At 37.8% G+C, this 25104-nt stretch overlaps 1 protein-coding gene across 4 annotated transcripts in view; it reads left to right on the top strand.

The window, feature by feature from the left end:
* Window positions 1–1355: 1355 nt before the first annotated feature.
* The window catches only part of SLC12A1 (solute carrier family 12 member 1), a 47400-nt gene continuing 23651 nt past the window's right edge, over window positions 1356–25104 (top strand). Inside the window, exons 1-14 of one of the 4 annotated variants that reach the window (XM_088063371.1) lie at window positions 1415–1556; window positions 3296–3895; window positions 8393–8527; window positions 8726–8801; window positions 13306–13401; window positions 14025–14120; window positions 14710–14849; window positions 15308–15418; window positions 16362–16473; window positions 16963–17090; window positions 19803–19887; window positions 22177–22328; window positions 23926–24033; window positions 24792–24915. In XM_088063371.1, coding sequence (XP_087919497.1) covers window positions 3485–3895; window positions 8393–8527; window positions 8726–8801; window positions 13306–13401; window positions 14025–14120; window positions 14710–14849; window positions 15308–15418; window positions 16362–16473; window positions 16963–17090; window positions 19803–19887; window positions 22177–22328; window positions 23926–24033; window positions 24792–24915 — 1774 coding nt within the window. In that variant the 5' untranslated portion in view covers window positions 1415–1556; window positions 3296–3484. The other 3 variants (XM_088063370.1, XM_014251031.2, XM_014251030.2) reach the window with 3 other exon arrangements.

The following is a 25104-nucleotide window of genomic DNA, read 5'->3' as shown; positions in this document are numbered from 1 at the left end:
AAATCTGGATATTCAAGGTCACCCTCATACACACAGCTGTTTAGCAAGTGTGACAGTACTTGACAGAAATTCAATTCCGTTTTTAAGAAGGCTGGCATAAGAATTTTAGGCACTGTCACTTTTGCTAAACAGATCTGTTTGTAATGAGGAGCTAAGACAAGGAGATCAGTTACAGCAGTTGTTTTCTTTTTCATGTATTCTGGAAAATATGTGTTACTCCGTTTGCCCTATATACTAGGCAGACACAGACATTGGAACAGCAGACCTCAGGTGCCATTTGGAACATAAAATACTCGATTGTACAGCAAAGGACATGAATCTCTTGTCTGAAAAATACAAGAGAGGAACAACCAATATTAATCTACACTGGTCCATTTAAATTATAAAACATAAACAATTTTGTGAATATAAGGGCTTTCAGCTGCTTCAGATTATACATAAGAAAAAATTCCAGACCCTCAGAGATTCAATATATTGCATTTATCCTAGTTAATTTAGCCATAAAATTCAAGGTAGATATCAGTACAATGATTCATGTGATCTGTTAGTGGTGGATAGGATCATCCACTGTTATTTTTTTTATGTACATCTGAGCTGAGCTCTGGGCTGTCAGGTTAGAGTGCTGAAGGTACTTAAGTTATCTGGGTTAAATACAGTTCTTTTATCTCTAAACTACACAGCAAACACTGCAAACATGTCCAACTGAACCCCAATATTGTCTTATTATTTTTGTTCTTGACCCAATCTATAGCTGGAAGCAATTATCTAATTCCCTTCTAATTACAAAGCTTCATCACTTCCTGCCTGCTTTTTTCTTCATTCCAAAGAGACTAGGAAGTCAGCCTCCCCAGAAACAATACAAAGAACATAATTTTTCAAAGGCTTCTTAAATATACAGAGTAAAACTAAATAGGTCAGGAGTAAATGCTTTAAAACAACATGTAGGACAAGAGGACCCCCCAAAGAATGATCCCACTGACTTCACTGAATCTTCTGCATAAAATGCACTGCACAGATCCTGTCCTGAACTCTTCTTATCTGCATGACTATATATGCAGAACTGAGAGATAGAGAGAATATGATCTGTGCAGAATCAGGCATAGCTGGGAGGGAAATGGAGATAACAAAAGTATTTTCAGGCCCCTTAGAAATTTCGCAATGCCATAAACCCAGTAATTGTAATGGATAGGTACATTTGCTGGTTAAAAGTTAACAAGCTAGAATGCCTTTCTAAATCACCATCTAGAAATGTTTTGAAAGAACAGGATTGGACGGCTTATTCAGTATATTAAATAGGAGAAAAATCTGGCCAATAAGGCAGAGTCTGTAATGCCTCAAAGAGAGGGTCACACTATATGTCTGTATAAAAGAGGCAGATTGTCCTTCCCTAAAAACACAGGACTGAATGGTAAGTTAAATTACCTGAATAAGGTAAACTTGATGATTTATGCATAATGCTAGGAAACTACGCACAAAGTTAATAGCAAATAACAGTTCAGAGATCTCTGGAAATACGTTGTGAAAACCAAACTATTATTTTCAAGAACAGCAGAAAGGTAAGAGCCTTTACTTTTCCTAGCAAAACACTAATATGAAAATAAGACAGTGAAATGACAGAATCATTTTACTTGGTAGCAAAAGTTTCATTGTCATCAAAGAATGAGGATTTCATTCAGCCATGGAGATGGAAACAAACACAGTTTCACTGACCTCAATGACAGATTTGGTTTTGCTCCTTCATGCCTGAAGATGAAACACTTCCTTACAACTTTAACAGGCTGAAGGAAGGAGAATACTATGATCATAAATGTGTAGTAGTAGTAGCAGTAATAACAATAAGGATAATGATAATGATGATGAAGATGATGATGATAATAATAATAATAATAATAATAATAATACAAAGCCAGTAGAAGTAAAATAAACTAAAAAAATGTAATATGTTGCTGTGAGGCTTACACAACATTAGGCAGGAAAACGAACATAAATATGGGGGGTGACAAAATGGTGTCTTAGCAGAGAGGTGACAGCAGATTACCTATAGCTGATAGAAGAAATAAGAAAATATGCTTTAGCTGTGTCTCATACTAAAGATGGAGGACATCTGATTATCAGCTGTTCAAATTGTAATTTGGATATGTGATTTTGGAGAAAATTTACATTGCTGAGTTATAAATATTGATATCACATTTTATCTTTCAGTGCCAAAAGGCCAAATGCATTTCACAAAATCTTTGATAAATTTAAATTGAAGAAATCTTAGGAGTTCATCTAGTCCAACCTCTTGCGAAAATATGGAACTTTTAAAAATATCTGTAATGGGCTTATTTATCCAGATTTTCAAGTCATATATTTGTTTATAAGATATGTTCTGTTTCTAAAACTTTCTGCTTTTACAAATGCTTACAGAGTTTCAATGTCTAAGCATGCTCAGGTTTAGTGCCTTTGAACAAACCGGGAGCCTACTGAATTATACAGGTCTATACAACCACACTCCCTAATCTCCTTAGAAATATGTTTCCAGACACACAATTGCCATCATTTCAATAGCTCATTTCAGGGCTTTCTAAGCCTTACTTCAAATTGCTGCAAAGGTACTTAATACCTAAAGACCTTAAATATAAGTAACCCTCCTCTCTTGGAGTGTTTTTTTGCTTGTTTGTTTTCTTTGAGGAGATCTATGTGGGAAAGAGGAGGTGAGAAGCAGAGTACACATCTGTGTGCTCACCTCTCTACGGGCTGCCACTCAGAGGGAACTAGACAGGCCAGAGGAATGAGCCAGCAGGAATCTCATGACATTCAACAAGGACAAATGCAAATCCTGTACCTCAAACAAATTTAACATCTACCCCATACAGGGTGCAACTCCTGGAAGAGACTGGGGGAGCAGGCTACAGAGGAGTGAGCCCCATGCTGTCCATGTGTTAATTGCATAATCATGTTCCAAGCTTGTGTACATGGATGCTCACCATGTCACCCTGCTCTTTTGTGGGTTTTCATAAAACATACTGAAACTAGAGGAGTTCTTGGTCCCTTTACAGCCCAGACCTTTTCCTCCTCTGGAGCTTGTACCGAAATACTGCTGGTTTGGTTAGAAGGTAAAGTGCATCCATCACAGATGGAATATCTCCACAAGCTCTGTCTTTGCTTTAACTATGTTTTTACTCAAATTTTTATGTCCTAGGATGATAGTCTCATGGACACTTGGTGAGGCAGGGGAGAGGGTAGAGCTTGTGGTAGAAAACTTATCTAACCATGCAAGATAATAGAAATAGTTTATTTATATCTTTTATAGCAGAAAACTGGCAACCAACATCAGGAAAACTGCTTAGAGATTCAAGAGAAAATTTTCAGCCCTTGATTCTTTGAGAAGCAAAGATCTGATATGCAACAGCACTAAAACCTTTGCTGTATCTGCAACTGAGTGGCTGCAGCCACAGAAGAGTACACGGATCAGTGACCTAAGTCTGTAGCATCCCTGAAGATGTCAATGAACAATGCACCAAATGTATTCTTGGATCCAAATGCAAATCGGTTTCAAGTTAACATAATTAATGAAGACCATGACAACAATGAAACAACCCAAGAGGATGTGGGCTCTGACCCACCACATTATGAAGAAACATCTTTTACCGATGAAACACATAACAGACTAAGAATCAGTTACAGACCAGGAAAAAGAGAATTATATGACAATTTCTGTCAAAATGGGGAGAAAACAGAAGCTAGCTTACATCCCTATGATACTCACAGTAAAATGTACTATCTACAAACTTTTGGCCATAACACAATGGACCCAGTTCCCAAAATTGATTATTATAGAAACACTGGCAGCGTCAGTGGGAATAAGCTCAACAGACCAAGCTTATTAGAAATTCATGAACAACTGGCAAAGGTAAGTGAAAAGGAAAGATAACATTTTTCTCTATTCCATTTCCAGACTGTTAATTCTGTTTATTAATAAGAGAAAGTCCTTAAATTCATGGACCTTGCCCAAGAGAAGAAGTACAAGTAACTACTTACCATATTTCCTTTGGTAGCTGAAGTTTGTTCTCTGCTCTGTACCCTGCTCAAAGATTTTTATTAGAAGGTAATTGTAATGTACTTGATAAGCAGAAAAACATAGCATAATCTTGTCTAAAAGTATGGATCTACCAAATCTCTTCTGTTTCGCATAAGAGTTAGGATGGCAGATGGTGAATGTCAATTCATAATTTAACCAAGCTACACAATTCACACGTATTCTACACTTGAATTTTACATCAATGCATAACTAATTTTGACAGATTCCTCTGTTATACTCATTAACAAATATAAGTATTATAAAGCATATTATGTGAAAAAAATGCAATTTCAGTTAATCAGATATCCAGAGCACTACCATACAGCAAGAAAGAACCAAGAACAAGGGTGTTGAGGGGTAGCAGACAACCCTTTGCAGGTGCTCATTCAGTGAACAAATTTGAGGTTAATTGTGCACTTATCAGGGCAGGGCTGGAAAGAGAAATATCATTGCCATAGTTAAACTGAGACTAAAAGTGTCAATATGCAGCAAAAAATCCTGTTCTTTTTTTTTAGAGTTAGACAATTGTGAAATGAGAAAACTTGAGAGAAAACAGGCTCTCATCCCCATTCCGCTCAGTTTTTCATACTTCTGAAGTCTGAATAATTTGAACAAGATTCTGATTTTTGAATGCTGGTCCAGATCTTGTTCAGACTTCTGTTCTCTGGAGATTCCTCTTTCCTATGGAGGGTTAATGTAAAGTAATTAAATCAAGAAAAAATATAACCATTAGTAAATCAGGACCTGATTGTTTAGGATCTTTTTAGATCCTAAAGATCTAAAAAGTTTTGGCCTGACTTACTCAAATTAAACTCTCCACAGACCTGTGTAAAATGGCTTAAAAGGAGAAACATTTCCAAAGATAACAAAGCAAATAGGAAAAGGGAAACATACTAATTTAGTACCCCTACTCATTTGCAGATGTACAAACTGCTACTCAAATGACTAAACACATTTCCATGCCCAGAAGAAATTTCCTCTTATAGAAATAATTTACTTCAGTAGTGGCCAGATAGGAGTAAAATCATATATTGGCTTTGAACATAATGCTGAATGACCATGTACTGAACATCAGCTTATTAAAGAATTTTCAGTTTTGATGGCAACCAGAAAATTCTGGGGGTTTTACTGTTGTATCTCTCAGTGATTTGTATGTCTTAAACAAAATTAGGTAATTTTAATTTTAGGGTTTTTTTAAAGGCTTTCGCTTAAAGATGATTAAAAATAAGGCAGATTACATCATGGAATAAAATGAAGAGAATTTTTTTTCACTTGTTGGGACTGTTAGAAAAAAGAGAAATAATCTAACTCAGAGGTTTCCAGACTTTTTCCAGTATCCAGTATCCATCTTACAGAAAGATAATCTTATGCCTTTCAAAATAGGAAGGTGAATGTCATAGGTAATGGGATTTTTGTTACACTGGCAACCTGCTGTGCCCTTATGTGGGTTGTGGCCCCGGTCTGGGAGCACAACCACAACTCTGGAACAAATGATGCCCCATTAGCATGGCTGGAGCCCATTCCTGGCTGTCCCATGATCTCACTTGGTGACCTTGGACAAATCACTTCAATCCGCAGAGCTTTTGCTGAAGAATAAACAAACACGAGGTCACCAAATAGGAGCTTGTTAGGGAAGGGAATTGAGATGTGTGAAAAGGCAGAGCTCCTCTCAGGAGGCCCAGGCTGTAGATGCGCTGGATGGGGCTCCAGCCCCTGGCAAGGAGGGGAGGAGATGCCACACTGAGCGTGGACAGGAGTTACAGTAATAGCCCAAGGTGCACTTCTGAAGCAGATGCTTTATTCATTTTTTACTTAACCATTGGGTTTACCACACCATACCCCAAGGCAATCCCACCCCCCTCACCCCCAATTTGAAACTCAAGTTTTTGAAGACAACTGCTCTGTCAGAGCCCATTGCAAGATTCTGATAAGAAGTGGCATATGTTTGACTTCAGATTGCTAAACATCACATAAGCATTCCCATTGTGCTTTGATGCTGGGCTTAACATCAGAAGAGAAATATTAATATTTAATACATTTTTTTAATATGTAATTTTTCAAATGTCAGAATGTAAGAAAGGCTGGAAGGAACTTCAAATATCTAGCTTCCACACTGCTGGAGTCAAATGTATGTCATTTTTTAGCAAGATGTGTCAGCTTTTGCACACATTAAGCCAATTAAATCCCTAAAAAATAGTCTAACTGCTATTTCACAGCTGATGGCTGGTGATAATTACTTGGGCTTAATATTTACCCTACACAAGAAATAATCTAACCTTTCTTCCTCTTGGCTATTCTCCACACTTGTTCTGGAGATTTGATGAGCTCATCATCTTTAGCCCCAGGAGAGATGAAGATTAAACCATTCTGAAACAAGGAAAGGAAAATGTTTGGGTTAGTTTCTTTTTTGGGTGTTTTTTTTTAATGCAGTTAACTTTTTATTTTAGTAGCTTTTCAAAATGTTCTGTCACTTTTATTCCACATCCTTAATGCATGAGTAGCACAGGTACAGCTGCTTGGTAAATAACCAATCATTCACTAAAGCACACCAATTTAAAATGCATTTATGGAAGGTTTAAGGCCATAATTTATGATAATAGCATGGAGAGCACAAATTAATTCAAAGTACAGAGGAAACAACTTGTTTCAAGTACAAAGACCAAACCCTTTTAATTTTTTTGTCTTTGAAATTCTAACCACTGTAGCAAAAGCCTGTCATATTATTCTGCTGATCTTCCTTCATTGACTTCAATCATTTACTGTATTTTTAGCAAACACAGGCATTATTATTTCAGGGTAAGAATTGTTAAAATTATCTAAGTATCTCAAAGGAGCTCAAAGTCACAGGCTTTCAACAGATCTTGTATTCCCACTTTTCTTTGGACCATGGCACCAAGTTTAGCCCATGTCAAAACATATTATCCAGTCACTTATTTTTCATTTGTGAGCACAGTCCAGGATTTACTGTGTCAAAGGCATCCTAAAACCTCACATCATTTTGGCTGGAGCCCCATCCTTGAGAGGCAAGTCCAAACATTAGTAGAAGAGGCATATACAGTTGGTCTTTATGTCTGTTTTGGGTTTGTGTGTTGGCTATTTTTTAGCAAACATAGACATTATTATTTCAGGGTAATTCATGGACAAAATATAGAAACAACCTTAAAGTTAACCAAGATTTAAAATCTCATGTTTCACAGAATCACAGATGTCTTTCCTCCCTGACCTGCTTAGTTAATCTGGAAATATCTTCATCACCCTCCAAAGCCTAAAAACATCTTGATTCCTCTCCAGGAGCGGTACCCACTCCTGACTCTCTGCCAGACTATGGCAATGTTCAGGGTCCTTCCTGAAGGACTTTGAGGAGGACCCAGAAAAATCAGGCAATTTCTAACCTACTGCCAGTTCCTCACAGAAACAGTGAGAGCCCTGAATAAACAACAAAAAAACAACTAAATTAAGACAATTACAATGAGTATAAGTCTCAGCACCATGACTGATTCCCATTCAAGCCACAAGAAACATATTGGGGCTAAATTGCCTCAAAGATTATGGGGCAAGAGAGCTGAAGAGATAAAATACACATTTATATCTGTAACTGATGTTAATAATCTAAAATTCTGGGCTACTTACTCTGGTTACGCCAAAAATATGGCAATTCCTAATCCTATCTACTATGGTAACACCAGTGGTGGCTAAGCCACAGAACAGATTATTCAAGTTCTATATTTCACTGTCATTTCTCTAATTTTTTTCAGGAATATGTTACCCATCTGCTGCTGCAGCTATATTTGTACTTCATTCAATAAGAAACACTAGATTTCATCACAGAATTTAACCATGCAGCACTCAGTTAGGTCTCTTTTCACTGTTTGCAATTATCCCTGTTTCTAAACTTAGCATTATACATAAATTGTTGCAAGAGCACGCAGAGACCAACCACAAGACCCTCATTGTGTTAGCTGTTCTACTAACATGTCAACACAACATATATGTGTAATAAAACAGCTATAAATATAATAGATATATAATATAAATAAATATTATATATTAGAAATAGAATATAAATAAATATAATAAAAATGGGTTTGTATCAGATCAGGTAATAATGCATTTACTTTGCTTAAGTGATTCTTTCATCTCCTTCCCTTGTTAACAAGCCCACCTACTGATGCCTGGTGTAAGCAAAATATTGCTCTCCACTGCAGTGACTGTAACATTCTGAATAAGACTCCTGATCTTTTGAATTCTTTTCTATTATGTCTCCCTCATGCAGCCAGGTGTCCTCTGCCTGGCACAAAAAATGTATTTGTCTTCTGTGTGATCTTCCAGAACATTGCCGTGAGCACCGGCTCAGTTGAGAGAGTGGTAAATGGAGAAAGCACCACTGGAGATGAGACAGCAGTCAGCAAGGAAGAAGAAAACAAAACGGGATTTGTCAAGTTTGGTTGGGTGAAGGGTGTGCTGGTGAGAAACTTAGCTGTATTTCTAAAAAAATCATTAAAAGAAAATAAAATCAGTTCTGTTACACTTAAGTCTTTGAAGAATTACGAGAGGGAGGCAGACTTCAGGGATGTTTAGGGTGAAATGGACTTTATCACCCTTTTGATTTTAAACATTACTTTCAACACTGAACTAATGCAATAATTTTTCTTTAAAACCTAGGTAAGATGCATGCTTAATATTTGGGGTGTGATGCTCTTTATTCGACTATCCTGGATTGTAGGTCAAGCGGGAATTGGTATGTATCTTTTTTAATATCATTTTCAACTGTGAAAGGGATAAAAAGGATAAACTATACATGATCATGATTAATATATAATCTGAGATGTGCATTTGCATGTTGAACTAAATCATGCTTTCAAATGCTTGCCAGGGTAAAAGACATTAATCCTCCAAACTATTGGAATTTTCCAGACTCACAGCCAAATTACTGCTTAGAGGCACAGATCTGTTAACTATGCATATGATCATCCCATTTGAATATTTCTGAGTTTTAGTGAAATTTGTATTTAGATCCTGTAACAGATGTAAACTTTATGACTCGGGCCAATTTCTAATATGTGCGTACAGAGTTAACCTTTAAGAGTTCACACTTTGATTATCTGTGAAACCCAAACCTTGTCATCTACATATTATAAACAACACTTCTTCACACTTCTCTGCCAAGATGAAAACAGAACTGGAAGGAGGTCTCAGCTCATCAGGATTTTGTTATTTTTAACTACAGAACAGCACTTGATACTACTGTACTATGAAAGACTAAGTTTTAAAAACTCTGCTACAGCTTTAATATAAATGAAATAAGTATATTTCATTGTGTGCTGTATCTTTGCTTTTTCACTGTGCAATTTAATTAACCCAAATTCCAGAACCCAAATCCCTGGGAGACTGAGCCCAGAGGCCTCCATCCAGAATATTGCAGTGTTCAGTGGAACCACTGAGAGAGGGAAGTGCTCCCATCACTGCAAGTCTCCAGCACAGCAAGAGCAGCTCAGCGAGTGCAATGTCCCACAGCTGGGGGCTACAACTCCCTTTTTAGGGCTCCTGCTCTGGGGAAGCACAGAAACCTAAGCTGCCATGGCAGTGTCCCTCTCTGATCCATCATCATACAATTAGAGCAATGGGACCCTGATTTTTGACTGGCACCCAGATGTTACAAAAAACAGCAAAGGCAGGATGGCAAGTAGTCCAGTTTGGATAATCACAGAATGGAAATATTCAGTTATATTGAGGGGTGTCAGCTCTGCTGGGCTTGGATGAAAGTCACTGCTCAAAATCAGATTGAATATAACTATCATTCACATCCTTGTCAATGGAAGTGAAAGAAAAATCATGAAAATTTTGCATGGTTGAAGTCTCATTTCCAATAAAAAGCAGTACATTCTTAGAAGTTTCACTTGAGCAAGACTGACCTTTTAATAAAAAGATAACAAATTAAGTGCTTACTAAGAAAAAAATCACAAACTTACAGAGACACAAATGGGAAAAGAAAAACCAACCAACGATAAAAGATCCAGAACTAAGCGGAAGAACTTTACTACTTCTGCAGTGCTCCATGCATGGCTCCAGCACTGTGCCTGACAAAAGGGTGCTTTCTGACTTTATGATGCATACCAAATGAGCACATACAGCCCAGGGCACTCATAACTATATGCCTTGCCATGAAAATTCTGCATCTTAATATTGCCAAGACTTTGCTCTGGGGTTTCATGCAAAATTAGTTTTTAAGGGCAGTTTAGTAACTTATTGAGATCATCAAGAAGTATTACTTTGTTTTGAGGTGTGAGAATAGCCATAGGCAAGAGTAATTCATTTTGGAACAACTTACTTAGGGGCCATATGCCTGGTTTTCAATCTAAACTTTAATCAGATTTTAACATTAATTTGCACCAACATCAGTTACAACCTTTCTGCTTTAATTTTTAATTTTACCATTTAAACTCATTGATAAGCAGGATCTTCTTTCTTATGGTTTATTGCTCTGCTGCTGCTTTTTTAAATTGCATGTGTTATGCGAGTGTTATATGTTACTCTTTTACTTTTGAAAATGAGACGTCAAATTCCATTTGAATCATTTCTCAATGCATTTTTGGAATACCTTATAAGCAATAAGCTTTAAGTCCCCATCCAAGCTGCTTAAGGAGAACAGTGATAGAAGCTCATCATCACCAGGGTTCAGGGATTTCACTGGGTACTGCTGCTAACATGGAAATTAAATGAGACTGTTAAACCACCATCTGGGCACCATTTACATCCCCATCATTAGAGGGCCGAAGAGAGACAACCCAATTATTTCCACACCCTGATAGGCTGTCTTGGGCAAAAGCTCTTACAGGGGAAAAAATAGGATTCCACAAGGATCTCTGGCTATCATCAGCTAGGAAAAAAGGGACAGTATGGTTCTGACAAGATTCCAGGTCCAAAACTGTCTGCTAATATCTGGGGACTCTCTGAAATCTGTATTTGTACCTCTACATGGAATGGTTAGACAAAGGCAGAGAAAAGCACCAAGTTTATGCTACCTGCAAATCTGGCTCCGAATATTAAAATTATGTTACATTACAATGATGTTTTGCTTGAGACACTTTATTTTATGCACTTTTCTTCTTAAATGCTAAAATATTCTATTTTAAATTTTGATTAAAGCCTTCCCATGAAGATGCTACTATCAGATTAGCAAAATATCTGACCCTATATATCATATACATGTTAACAATATGAATTGAGAAATGCAATAGAACAACCTTGAAAAGTATCCTTAGGATGCATGTACACTTAGCAAATAATTTCAAAACTGCTTTGAGAATTTTGTGTCCACTTACTCAGTTTAAGAGTTAACAGCTCTTAAAATCATATCCAGCCACTTCTCAGACACAAAATTTGCATGGTTGAACAATATGCTTCTATGTAATAGTAGCTGACCAAAAAGAATGACCATTTGGATTTTTTTTATACAGACCTGCACATAAAACACTTGCATGACTGGTTATAGTAAGAGTTCAGAAATCAGTAAGGTTAACGTGATTTATTAGAGGCTCAATTCACTTTAAATATCCTATACTATGTTATATATCATTTATGGCTCACAGATTACATTGTTCTAACTTAAAGGATTGTGATAACATGGCTATAATTTAAGCAGCAAAGAACATTAATTCAGGGACTGGATGTCTATAACCATCCAGTATGAACTGAACTCAGGAATCTGATCTATAAGTCAGATGGTAGAAATACAGCAGATAAATCAATGAGTTTGTGGTAATTCTAGCTCAATGTCAATTGTAGGATCTAAGTTTCAGTTTGGATGAGCCCTGGTCAATAAATGCAGCTGCAAGCAATGTATATTCTCCACACTGAATGCTTATTGAACCTATGGAATGCCTATTGTACCCTACAGAAACAAGGCAGATATTGCATAAGCCTTAGCAAGTTCAGATGAAACTAAGAACTGATTCCAGGCTTGGCACCAAACTGTAATTCTTTATTTTTTCTCCGGTTTTCTCTCTTCCTTCTCATAGATAGAAATGAGAATAAAAGCAATAAAGTTGAGAGAAAACATATTATTTCTTCACCTGACTTGAAATAAAAAAGGAGATCTGGAACTACAAACTCCTCTAGGTAGTGCCAGAAATGTAACAGCAGTAGCAGCAATTGTACCTTGGGAGGTGCAGTTTGTACACAAACAAAAGGGGTTTTTTTGGGAAGGCAGTCCAGCCCTAGAACATGTAATCCAAAGAGGCTGTGGGATCTTCATCCACAGAGGTTTTCAAGAGCCAGCGAGCCAAGGTCATCACTGAGTTAATCCTGTGTTGGCAGTAGCTCTGCTATGGGAGGTTGAGCTACAGACCTTCAGAAGTCACTTCAAACCAGTGCTTCTATGATTCTAAATCAAACAAAGTACATCCTGCTCATGTAGTTTCTAGCAGTTTCAAAGTTAACAGAAACCCAGCCCTATTGGAAATAATCTCAGATTTCAGTCTTACACTGAAACCCAGTTATGTATAACTAATCACCTATCACTGATATTCTGGTGTTTGATTATCATTGTGATATGAGCTAAATAAAAGAAAAATTCTAAGTTCTCTATGACTATACATTACAGGTCACCTGTTAAAGTAAATGGCATCTAAAGAGCAGTATTTCCATTTTCAAGTGTTTGTTTTGTGTTAGAGTAAAGCTACTTTCTTTGCAGGGACAGAGGCCAATGGGCAGAGGGTGGGAAAGCCCAGCACTTGATAGTTTAGCAAGTGAGGATGTAGAAGGCTCCCAGTCGGGTCTTGTTCCTCTGCCTGACAGGCTCTTTGTCTTCATGCATTATGAATCTATACAGTCAGTCTCCCTCTGATTCAACATTTAATCAACTGATGAAAGAAACAGCATTGTTACAAGAGCTCTGGTTAATGTGTCTATTTCTTTATTTAAACAGCCATGTGTGTTAAAGGTAGATGTAAGCATCCATGTCAAGGCATGCCTGTTTGTTAATTTCCTCCATCCTTTGGAAATCGTAAGAATTCCTGGGCAGGGTACTCCTATCAGAAAGAATCACTGCTTGAAGACTGATGGGAATAATTTACTATCGTGACATGGACTTCATGAAAATGTTCTGCAAGCTGCAAGTGGTGAACAAACCATCTTTTCAGTTTATTGCTCTGATTCTGGCCTGAAAATTCAATTTAAAGAAAGAATGATTTGCAGGAAACATGGAACATGAGTAAAATATTTTATCTTCTTATTACTAACAGGTCTTGGAGTAATCATAATTCTTCTGGCCACGATGGTAACCTCAATTACTGGGTTGTCAACTTCTGCAATAGCAACTAATGGGTTTGTCCGTGGAGGTAAAAATCTTAGGGTTACTAATGCTTTCAAGCCCCAAAAGGTATTTAGGTATTATTTTCGTATGAGACGAACCAGAGGGACCATAAACCACGTCTAATGGAATTGGAAGGTAACAATTCTAGCCACCTCTCATCACAATTTAAGGCATGTTTGAGCTGTCACTTCTAATAAGCCACGGATTTCAGTTCAGTCTGAAAAGTACATTTCAGATGTTCCTGCCAACTGCTGAGCAAGGGATGGCTCTGGCTTTTCATGGAGTTCTTTCACCTTTCAGCCGGTCTTTCCTATTCAGAGCATTCCAGGTTGGACATTCTTCAACAAACTGAGACATCTCTTCCTGTCATTTTGAAGACTGATGCAGATTAGCGGATATCTTCAGTTTAAAGCCTTCTTTATAACACTCCTTACATTTCAGCCCCTCCTTGGAAGACGGGTAAACAATTTGGCTGTAAAAGTCCATGACAGGTATTTTGTGATACAAAGTTTTGGTGCATTTCAGAGCTTTTAAGTTATAACTGGTCTGATCTAAGGCCTATGGAAAATGGAAAGTTCTTACTACGTCACTAAAGCACAACAGGTACTGGAATACACTTGCATATGCTTTCTTTTTCGGATCTTTCAGGTCTTGGAATCATAGTTATTGCTCTGAGTGTAGTAGTAACAACATTGACAGGTATCTCCATGTCTGCCATTTGCACTAATGGAGTAGTAAGAGGAGGTAAGTGAATACGAGCTCATGAAAAATACAAAAATCTGCAGATTTGAATTAGAAAAATAAATGGGTTTGAGATAACGGTGTTATAAGCAAAGAAAGAATATCTATATTTGCAGTGATTGCTCCCAGTGGATCAACAGCAAATTGAAATGTGTGTAGATTTAATGCAGAAAACATTAAAGATTCACTGCATTACTATGATGCAGGAACTTACGTACCACAGAATGTGACCTTTCATGTTAACATTGGGATAGATCCATGTAAGTTAGAACCTTTTTGGAAGTGAAGTTCTCTCTCCTTTGTGTTACTGTATCATGCATCATGAAAAATTATAACAAGGTCCACTTTTGCATGCTAATATGCTTAAAAAGATTGCTGGAATAGAAAGGCATACCAAAAAATGTGAAGGCAGAACCAGTATAAAGCACATTGCTTTTTTTGCAGCGTCCCCTATTAATGCAGGGCAAAGATTGATTATATTTGTGGGATTAAAAGCACAGATTTCTCCAGTACCAGTAATGTGGGAAGAAAAAAAAGAAAGCAAAAGCTGAGTGTTTTGATGTGCTGAAATAACAATAATTTCTGTCTGCAGGTGGAGCATACTATCTTATCTCAAGAAGCCTGGGCCCAGAGTTTGGTGGATCTATAGGACTTATCTTTGCCTTTGCGAATGCAGTGGCAGTTGCCATGTATGTAGTTGGATTTGCTGAAACAGTTGTAGAACTTCTTAAGGTAAATGTAGATATTTCATGTATGTGATGAAATTGCTTCTATTTTGTTTTGTGTGGCTTTTATTTTTTTTGGGGGGGTGGTGATGGTGGTGTTTGTTTTATATAATGTATTTGAATAAGTAGTGATATGTCTTAGTTAAGGCTTGAGGGGCATCTTTAGCAGAGAAGAAGCTGGTCTGTCTAAACATGCTGCAGAGTGCTTTTTCATTATCTCTACCTTTTGAATATATGTAATACATTTTTTGACAAGAATCTCAAAATCAGAATAGGAACAGACAGCCAAATAACCCCAACTGCAACTGCAACTGCAACAAGCCAGCTGGAATATGACATACAAACACTTGGTCTCATATATCTCTGACACTTTGACAGCTCACTGCTTTCTATTTACCTTGTTACTTGATCCCACCAGTTGGGCAGAGAAAGACTGGTTCTCACAACATTTCTAACCACTTTCAGGAGAGCGATACACTGATGGTAGATGAGTCCAACGACATCAGGATCATAGGGACCATCACTGTGGTGTGTCTCCTCGGCATCTCTGTTGCTGGCATGGAATGGGAAGCAAAGGTAAACTTTTAAAAGAATATAAAAGCAAGCAGTATATTAACCTGCTGTAAAGCATTAGGGTGTGAGGAATGCTATTCAACAGATGGAATTTGCAAAAGCACTCAGTTTCAGTTTATGCTTAATCTTTCTAAAAGCAGTAACAGTTTAATCATTACATTCAATGAAAGCACAATTACTCTAAACTCTTCCTTGAGCATACATTTAAAGGCAAAGAAGTTTGGGTTTTGCAGACAACTTGGTTATATACATTTCTACAATTCATGGCATCATTTAGAACTTTGGCTATGTGCCCGTTTTGCCCTTATTTTTGATGCAGTTTGATAGAATAAACAGTAGCAAAAACAATATATGGTTTTATCACTGTACTCTCTCAAGCCCTTCTCAGCAGAAGAGCTCTATTTGTTACCCATTCCTTAATCTCTAACGATTTCTGCTATTCCTTCACCTGTAAAAAAGGTCAGAATGCAAATTCAAATGGAAATACTTTAGAGAGTGGAATGAAGCTATCGAAATCGGGTCCAGAAAACAGATTCAACAGCACCCTTGTTTTTGCTGTGATGTAGACTAGAACAACTTGTAAAAGAGATCAGAAAATAATTTGATATTATAACCTTTGAAGTGACAACCCCCTGCAACTAAAAAAAATTTATAACAATATAAAAATGTCTTATACTTCATACTACTTAATACTAATGCATTAGCTGTTCCATTTTGCCTTTTCTTGTAAGGAAAATTAAATTATAACTGTATTTCATTAATCCCTTAGTAAAAAGCATCTGCTGTAGTCATTAGCTGATTCAGCTATCTTGACTCCTGGTATTTTCAAAAACTATCTAAATTAATAACCTGTTATAGGGAACAGATACAGATGACTTACTATATAGCTATCTCCACAGCAACAGAGTTAAAAACAACAGGAGAATCTTTTTGTTTCTACTAACAGGCTCAAGTTATTCTTCTAATTGTTCTCCTTGTTGCCATTGCAAACTTCTTTATTGGGACAGTCATTCCTACCAACACTGAAAAGAAGGCGAGAGGCTTTTTTAATTACCAAGGTAAGCAACCTTCTACCTATCATAAAATTATGTTTGCATTCTTTTGACTTAATAGTAAGCTAAGAATTCCACTGAAAAAGGTCACAAGATCAGAATCTTCTGCCCAAGTTTAAGTGAGCTTGCAAAAAAAGGGAATGGATTTAATCTCTAATTTTGAGTCTGTCTCTGCTGCTGCAGCTGACACCACAGTAAGATGCAGCTTGAGTAATTTATACGTCAGTGGAGCACAGACAAACTTTTAACACACAGCTAAGAGCAAGTGCTGCAGTGACACTTCTGTCACTCCAACATGGATCTGTAGCTCTGAGATGCAGACAAGCACATCCTTCTGGGGAGCAAACTAATGAAATCAAATTCACTTTGCTTGTGATGTGAGACAGACTCAAACCCAGTTGTCCAGATGTGAAAGACTGGCTTATTCACCTCCTTCATTAAGTAACTTTGGAATCAAATCCTGCTGTTACATTTCATTCTCACTTATATTTGCAGCATCAATATTTGCAGAAAACTTTGGACCAGATTTCAGAAGTGGAGAAGGATTTTTTTCAGTGTTTGCCATTTTTTTCCCAGCTGCCACTGGCATTCTTGCAGGAGCCAATATCTCAGGAGATCTGAAAGTATGTATTTCATAAACATCATAATATTAGCCAGAGGTTGGAAAAAATAACAAGAAAACAAAACATGAATCAACACTGTATTCAGTTCAAAATCATGTCTTAAGTACCTGCTTTATTATTTAAAAACATACAAATTCTCTCATAATGCATTATGGGTGTTTACAGAAATTACTTTAGCTAGATTTGGGTTGCTATATCTTTTAAAAGCATATTTCAATAACCTATAATAATATATCATTAATGGTCCATTAGCAGCACATGCTATAAGAGAAATTACGTGTGTATCTCTTGGAGCTCATCTTTTGTAAACATCAATCCAACCATTGTCCCAAAAAGCATACCTGGAAAGCTCATGTTTGTACTCACAAGAATCAGTGGAGACCAGCTTTTTGTTTTCAGGGTCATAGTAAGGGCAGAGCAAACAGTGCATTTAGTTAAAGCAAGTATGTCCTAATCCCGTGTCAGTACTGCTGCTCAAAGAAAAAGCTGCAAGCTTGCAGCTGTGACAAAAAAAAAACAGAGTCTGAAGAGAAAGGGAAAGGAGGTCCAAGGGTGCCCAGTTGTCTTGCTGTGGCCATTCTGTCAGTTCCCCATTCTCCTCTTGCAGTTTAGCAGTTATAGGGGAAGGAATTTCCAGTATCTAAACATGCAGGTAAATTATAGAAATCAGTTTTGAGTGCCCTCCAGTTTTCATGACAAAAACATTCAAAAAACAACCTAAATAAATAAAGAAAAAAAACCTCACCAACAAGACATGGCTCACAGCTTGATAACCCCAGCATGTCAGATAAAGTTATTTGGCCTTATCCTATAAATCCATTGGCTTGAAGACCTTAAAAGATTCAACTAAAGGTCTACTATTTCTGTACTGGCACAGAAGTCACGAGTTCACCAGATCCTACCACCCCAGAGAGCCAATTTTCTTTCCCTTCCTAACCCTGAGCTGCATGCCTCAGCTCCTTTGTTTTCAGAGGACTGCTTTACAAGCCAAGCACAGAGAAAATATGTGGAAACTGAGCCACTGATAGCGTCAGTGAGATTCCATTTTTAATTAAAAAAACAAAAACCATTGTACTTCTGCCCAGTGAGACTGCACCAGCCTCACACAATCTCCATCCTTTTATCGAACAAAAATAATTCTTTTGCCATATATGGTGCTCTGTCTGCATGGCAGACTCCCAGTGCAGCAGCACTTCTTTCATCAGCTGCTTGAAACAATGCGAGCAGACCTAGGGAAGCAGTTCTCCCATTGGATCTCTGCAGTCGTCTCAGTCTCACAATAAGTGGACTTCGGTAAACAAGTCCTCCAGGCAGCAGATTCCCCACTGAGCATGTTTAGATGCATTAGACAAGTCTAATTAAATTAACCAGCCTCTCCAGAATCTAAAAGACAAGCTAAGGAGTGTTTAAAAAGTGTAAACTTTACCAATTGAACTTTCTTTAGAATTTTATACAAACACCTTTGTCTGTGCTCCTGCAGCCACTACACATTCAAGTTGTGTCCTACTCCATAGCCTACTTATAGGGACAGCTTCCTAGTGACGTCTACTGACTTCAGTGGGGTTTAGCCCCTAAAGTGCTAACAGCATAGTAAATATGGGTTTAAATTTTAAAAACGTAGAACAGAAAAGTTGTTGAGTTTTAAGAAGATTTAACCTTAAGATGTAATATTACAGAGCTTAAGATAACCACAAGATTCCACAAAAACAATGACCTAAAACATGAACATCAGAACTGCATAAAGTTACTGTAGTCTGAGTGCAAAGGCAGAAGTTGCAGTTGCAGCAGAAGTGACTCCACAATTATTTTCCAGCTCAATAAATCCTTACCTCATTTAAAAATTATATTAATTACTAATCCAGTTAAGCAATTCATGCATGCTTCACAATAAACTCCAAATTTCTATTTTGGTTTTTCACCCTTCAACAAGCATAGTTACAAAAAAGTCTGTGACTTAAAATGCATTCACAGCGAATCTTTGACTTAAAAAGGCAGGCTAAACCAACATAAGAAGAAAATTCATAAAAAATTCTTCCTAGCATAAACAAACACACCCTCACAATTGTAAGGTTGTCTAGCATTAAAAATCCTTTTAAAATGTACAGTACAGATCTTTCGACTCTTACTTACAATTGCATTATCAAAGATGATACTGTTGTGGGCCAGTCTGTAAGCATTATAACCCAGCCTCATTAAATTATCTAAATTAAGTCAATACAGTGTAAGAAAGCTGTTGTGAAGACCCAGCTAACAATTACTGGTTGCAAAGCACGGAAGTACTGTATTCTGTACAGGGTGACTATATCAATCTTACCAATTAACCAAAAATGGTCCCATCTTGTCATCCACGAGAGTCTGATGGTTCAGTAACTATTTACCCACTACATCATTAAACATTAAAATAAAGCCAAATGCAACGTAAAGAGAGTTTGGAGTTCAAGAAGTGCAGACCTCAGGACCCTTCTGTTGTTATAAATGTGAGCTCTGCTCCTGCAGAATATCCTTCACTATGTGCAGGGTAGGAGTGCTGCACCACAGAAGCATTTCTGTGTCTGCGTGTTGGTACCAGAAATGCTGGCGCAGGTCAGAGTGATAAAAATCTGCTCTCTAGGGTATCTTCATACCACAGTGTAGTAGAACTCCCAGCATGCAAATGCAATCAGGCTGCATCACACAAACTCACAATGTTTCCCTGTCACTGGTTTGTTTAAGGACCCACAAAGTGCCATACCCCAGGGAACAATGCTGGCCATTCTGATCACCACAATTGCTTACATTGCTGTTGCAATATGTGCAGGTAAGTACAGAAGCTCTGCTTCATGTCCTCTTTTGTACAGTTAAGTTTGAAAACTTGGCATGCAAATTAATGATTAGCCTCAGTGCTTTTTCATGTCATGGATTTATTATGTAGCGAGACAGTAGTTTTGATTTTATTGTATGCCAAAACAGTTGTTTAATAAAAGCAGCAATCAATAGAAACAAAAGTCCCCATTTTTGCATAAGATTCAGTGACAAAGATCACCAGCATATAGTATACACAAACATAATAAAGATCAAAGGAACCTCTGATCAATCTGCTGATCTTTTGTTCCTGCTTTTCACTGAAATTTCACATGGCTTCTGTTTGTCTTCTTACTGAATACTCATGAGAATCACAGGAGCACAGTAACACACACATTTTGTACATTACATGTCAAAGACAGAAATCAGTTGCCTGTCTCAAAGAAACTACACAACTACATGTTCTACAGTAGTGGAATGTGAGGTAACAAAATGAGCATGTGTGAAAACGAGGCCTGTACTGAAGCCATAAACTGTGTTGGAGGATTATGCAGTAAAATTCTCATTACAAGCAATAAATCTCTGGACAAGAAAAATAATTTTCCATTTGTATTTAATAGTATTGTAAGAAAGAGGGTTGTAAGCAACACTCTTTCTTATGATGAAATACCTCAATACCACAAGAAAGCCCTGCAGAGAACTCACTTTTCTGGGAGACGACTCTCAAGTCTTCTTAACTTCTGTGGTTCTTGGACTTAATGCATAAGGCAGAATACTTGACTCAAGCCTCAGCTCAGGACATTGAGTTATTTGGATCAAATTTCTCCCTGCAATTAAAATTTAAGTAGACATTCTTCACTTTCTTTTATAAATTCACTTTATATTATAAATTGTTGGTGTTCTAATTTGAGAACATTGCTCTGCTCTCACTAGCAGTAGCTGTATTTCAGCTTCAGAGCTGTGCATTTTTTGGTGTAATACCCAATGTTTGCATGTTAGTTTCCTGACTCTTAATGTTTTTGACAAATTTGAAGACATCATATAAATTTACATTTTGGCCACTAAAAATATTGAGATCAACACTCCCTACGTTTCTTCTCACTTCTTGTGGTTTAGGGCAAATTTGTGAGGAAACTTCCAAAGGGGGCCCTCCAGAAAGCAGATTTAAGTGGCCCCTCTCCCAGCTGGTTCCAGAAAAGATTTCTTTGGAGAAAAATGGAAAAAACTTTCTTATTTAACAAGCAAAGTATTCACAAGCATAACAAATGAATAATATTAAACAATCAAACCTCTTGCTCTTCTGAAGAGATGGCAAATTCAGAAAGTCCTTTTTGTGGGGTATAGCTTGGCTCTCTCAGTCTCTTATCAGTCCCTCCTGCACCAGAAAATGCCACATCCTGGTCCTGGCAGGCCCCAGGGGTGAGCTCCCAGTGTTTGCCTGGGTTTTCAGTCCAGAGCAGGTTTAAAAAGATCCAAGAAAAAGAAAAGCCACAGCCTGGGGAACTTCTCTGCCTCAGCTAGCTGAAAAAAAAGACCTAACTAAAAAGCAAAGGAGAGCTCTGTCCCACAGTCTGTCCGTGCTGCAGACAACACAGTCCAGAGCAGAACACGGAGGAGTGCCATTTCTGAACACAAACTGCACACTTCTTTCCCTCCCTTTGCTCTTGGAACCAGTCTTAAAGGTGTATAACTTAATATCCAGCATAAACAGAACAGATGATTGGGGATACCAGCATCGTAAAGTCACCCTAGGACAGAAGAAGAAAAAAAAACAACATAAATATTAATAAACACAAAAAGAAAATAGGTAAGTTTTCCTGTTCAAAGTTTTTCTCATCATATTGGTGTCAGCAGGGCTATGACAACCTGAACAGCTGAGGATCTGGTCTCTAAAGTAATTTTGTACCCTTGTTAAACATAAAAAGGATATGCCTAGACCTAAAAGCTTCACTGATCTGTTTGCTCTGAATACTGGCACTTTTAAAAGTGATAACAGGAAAACAAAAGACTTCTGATTTAGTCAATTGATTGTTGATCTCTGTCTGGGTCTCTAATCTCAGGAATATGAGTTAAGTGGCTGATTATTTTAAAAGTAACAGACGCAAATATTTCTTTACAAGGACCATGAGAAACTCAGTCACAATATGGGGAAGTAATCCCTGCCCAACATGAAATGTTGCTCCTTGGGATGAGTCTAAGGGCACCAGTTGTACAAAAAGTGTGCAGTTTATGAGTCAAAATGTGGTAAGAACATTCTTTCAATGTCACAAGGAAGAAAAATAAAAATATATCATTGTTTCCACAGCCTCCTGTGTTGTCCGAGATGCTACTGGGAACGTAAATGATACAATTGTACCTGGAATGAGCTGCAATGGATCATCTGCCTGTGGCCTAGGCTATGATTTTTCCAGATGTGCAAGTCAGCCATGTGATTATGGGCTGATGAATAATTTTCAGGTTTTAATGAGATAATATGTATTAGCATATATTAGCATAATAAGCTATACATGAATACATAAGTACAAACATGCAATAAGTACAACCATTATTTGCAGACAACTACAACAGGACAAACAATTTTATCTAAAAAAGTAAACTGTGATGGAAGGAATGATGAAAGGCAAAAATCCCCTGCATTGCACATTTACCTTTACACTGCCCATCACTAGCCTTCCTAACACTCTGGTAAGGCCTTTATCTCCTCTTTTAACAAGTACCATGCAGCAGTATATGTTGTAACATCTTCAAACTGAAAGCCCAGACTTAACAGGGACCTCAGGAACTCTTGTTAGATGAGGAACTCACCTCACTGCTCTTGACACATGGTTGTGATTTTACCTCAGGGGTGCTGTGGCCACAGTTAAAGGGTTGTGTCACAGTACAAAAACCAGAGTCCTGACTTCTTAAAAAAAAGTATCCAAAAATAGTAGAGTGAAAAATCAAGTGGGAAGTAATGGAGTATTTCTCCTAGGCCAGAGAGAGCCTCTCTGCCATTTTTATTCTTCAAAATACAGCTTAGGCTAAGCATCAAAGTAAAGCAGTTCTGCAGCCTGACAACCACAGGTCCCAGATCTCTGTTCAGCCCCTGTGCTTCATAGCCAGCGAGAATTCACCACCCACCTGCACATGCTTTTCAACGAGTCATTTGTAGCTTTTAAAGTCACTCGCTTTTTTCCCAGCTGGCTTGGCTAAATGACAGGGCTGGGTAACCACCTTGAAAGGGGTATGCTGTCCCTTTCATAGACTACTTTCCCTTCTTTCCTTGATAATTTACCATCTTTACTCCCACCTCAGTTCAGCTGCACACACTCAGGGCACTCCTTAAAATCATGACCTCCCTACAGCCAGACAAACTTTCACTTCTTGCATTTACCCCTGCCAGGCTAGAGCTAGAAAACAGTATGACTGCATCTGACAAATCTTCAGGATTCACTGGTTTCTTTCCTGAAGTACTGCCCACACACCACCAATCACATCCATCCATCTTTTAGTCTCCTTGTCTGGTGCTTCTCAACAACCCTTTCACTTCAGTGGTCACAGAGGCCAGTCCAGCGCTCCTGGGAGGGCTGAGGGAGGCCTGACAGTGACCATCATCACTGCTTGCAGCACTGCAGTTACGTCAGCATCACCAGGCATTTTCTCTCATTTTTAGCCATATTAAATAATCAAGGGGAAAAAAACAAACAAAGAAAATAAAGTGCCTCCAACCACATTTAATACATCAGTGCTTTTTGCTGCCATTTCCATTTTCTTGTCCATAAGCTGACTATTTACTCATCAAGTAGAGGTTTTTACATATAGCAATCAGTTAGCAAAGGCAGTGAGGAAATCTCACAGAGTACTCATCTGCCCCAGCAGACAGCTGCATATTTGAATAAAAATTTGGCTTTGCCTCCATTCCTTTTAACTAAATCAGAAATAATAGTACTGTTTGTAGCAGATTAAATTTAGAACCATGAAAAGCAGAGACACATAGAGCACTAAAATGGGTTTGTCATTAAAAAGTGCATCCAAATGCAAGCCTATTCTTTTTACCTTCATTTTTTTCCTACAGGTGATGAGCATGGTGTCTGGCTTTGGTCCTCTCATCACAGCTGGCATCTTCTCAGCTACTCTGTCATCAGCTCTAGCATCTCTTGTCAGCGCACCCAAAGTTTTCCAGGTAAAATTAAACTATCCATTTCCTTATACTTGGTTTTACTCCAGAGACAAAGTTGAACTCTGTGTGCCAAATGTAATGTATATTTAAGCAACACTGACACGTGGCAGGAAGAGACAGAGTAAACAATATGTAGAATGTTTTTCAGCAGAGAAAGACAGGTCTTATCATCACAAAAGGGTGATAATGTTCCTTTGGTCAGAGCTCAGCTTTGCTCCTGCAGGAGAAGGGGATACTCATGTGCCTGTCATAAATAGCTTCAAGGGTACTTTCAGGATCACTTCTATCTTACAAAAAGCCACCCTGTAAGCACAAGAGCAGCAGGAACCCTCAGGTCTGTAAGATTCAGGTGCTGGCAGGTGTGCTCTTAAGAGGCTGTCCAGAAGCTGTCTGGGCAGCAGCAGTGTGGACAGACTGGGAGCAGAAGGCATGGGAGAGATAACCTGTACAAATTACATCAAGCCACTGATTTATGCTTCAACTTCTCCCAATCTAGATTCTATTTAGCTATTTAATTACCTTTTTATTTTAAAGCACTGAATAAGTATTAAATGTCTGTAATTTCATTTCCCATGACATAATAACATAGTAGCATATTGTGTTATCACCTTATTTAAATGTTTCCACAGCAGTTGATGTACTTGAAGCACTAAAGACAGACTTTTGTTTAGCAAAAGCCTAGCAAGCTGCCACTCACAGACAGTGACTTCTGGTACAAGAAAGTGCTGCTTAATAGAATTATGTGCTGATTTTCTTACCAGGCTCTTTGCAAGGACAACGTCTACAAAGGGCTAGAATTCTTTGCCAAAGGATACGGAAAAAATAACGAGCCTATCAGGGGATATGTCCTCACTTTCGTGATTGCCATGGCATTCATTTTGATTGGTTTGTATAATGTTACACAGCTACTATAGTGTCATGTTCTGAAATTATACAAACTGATACTATAATACAATTAGGAGCTGCGGTTTGAAAAATTTCCAGTTGGGTAAGCTCTGACATAAGCATACTCCAAGTCCTGGTAGCAACTCCATTATTCCTAATGAAGGCAAAAAGAAACCAGCAGTGATTCCA

Source organism: Pseudopodoces humilis, chromosome 16 (assembly GCF_049639895.1).
Source record: "Pseudopodoces humilis isolate 2021_Gansu_Grassland_sample_001 chromosome 16, ASM4963989v1, whole genome shotgun sequence".
Taxonomy (NCBI): Eukaryota; Metazoa; Chordata; class Aves; order Passeriformes; family Paridae; genus Pseudopodoces; species Pseudopodoces humilis.
This window is presented reverse-complemented; position numbering and strand designations above follow the sequence as displayed.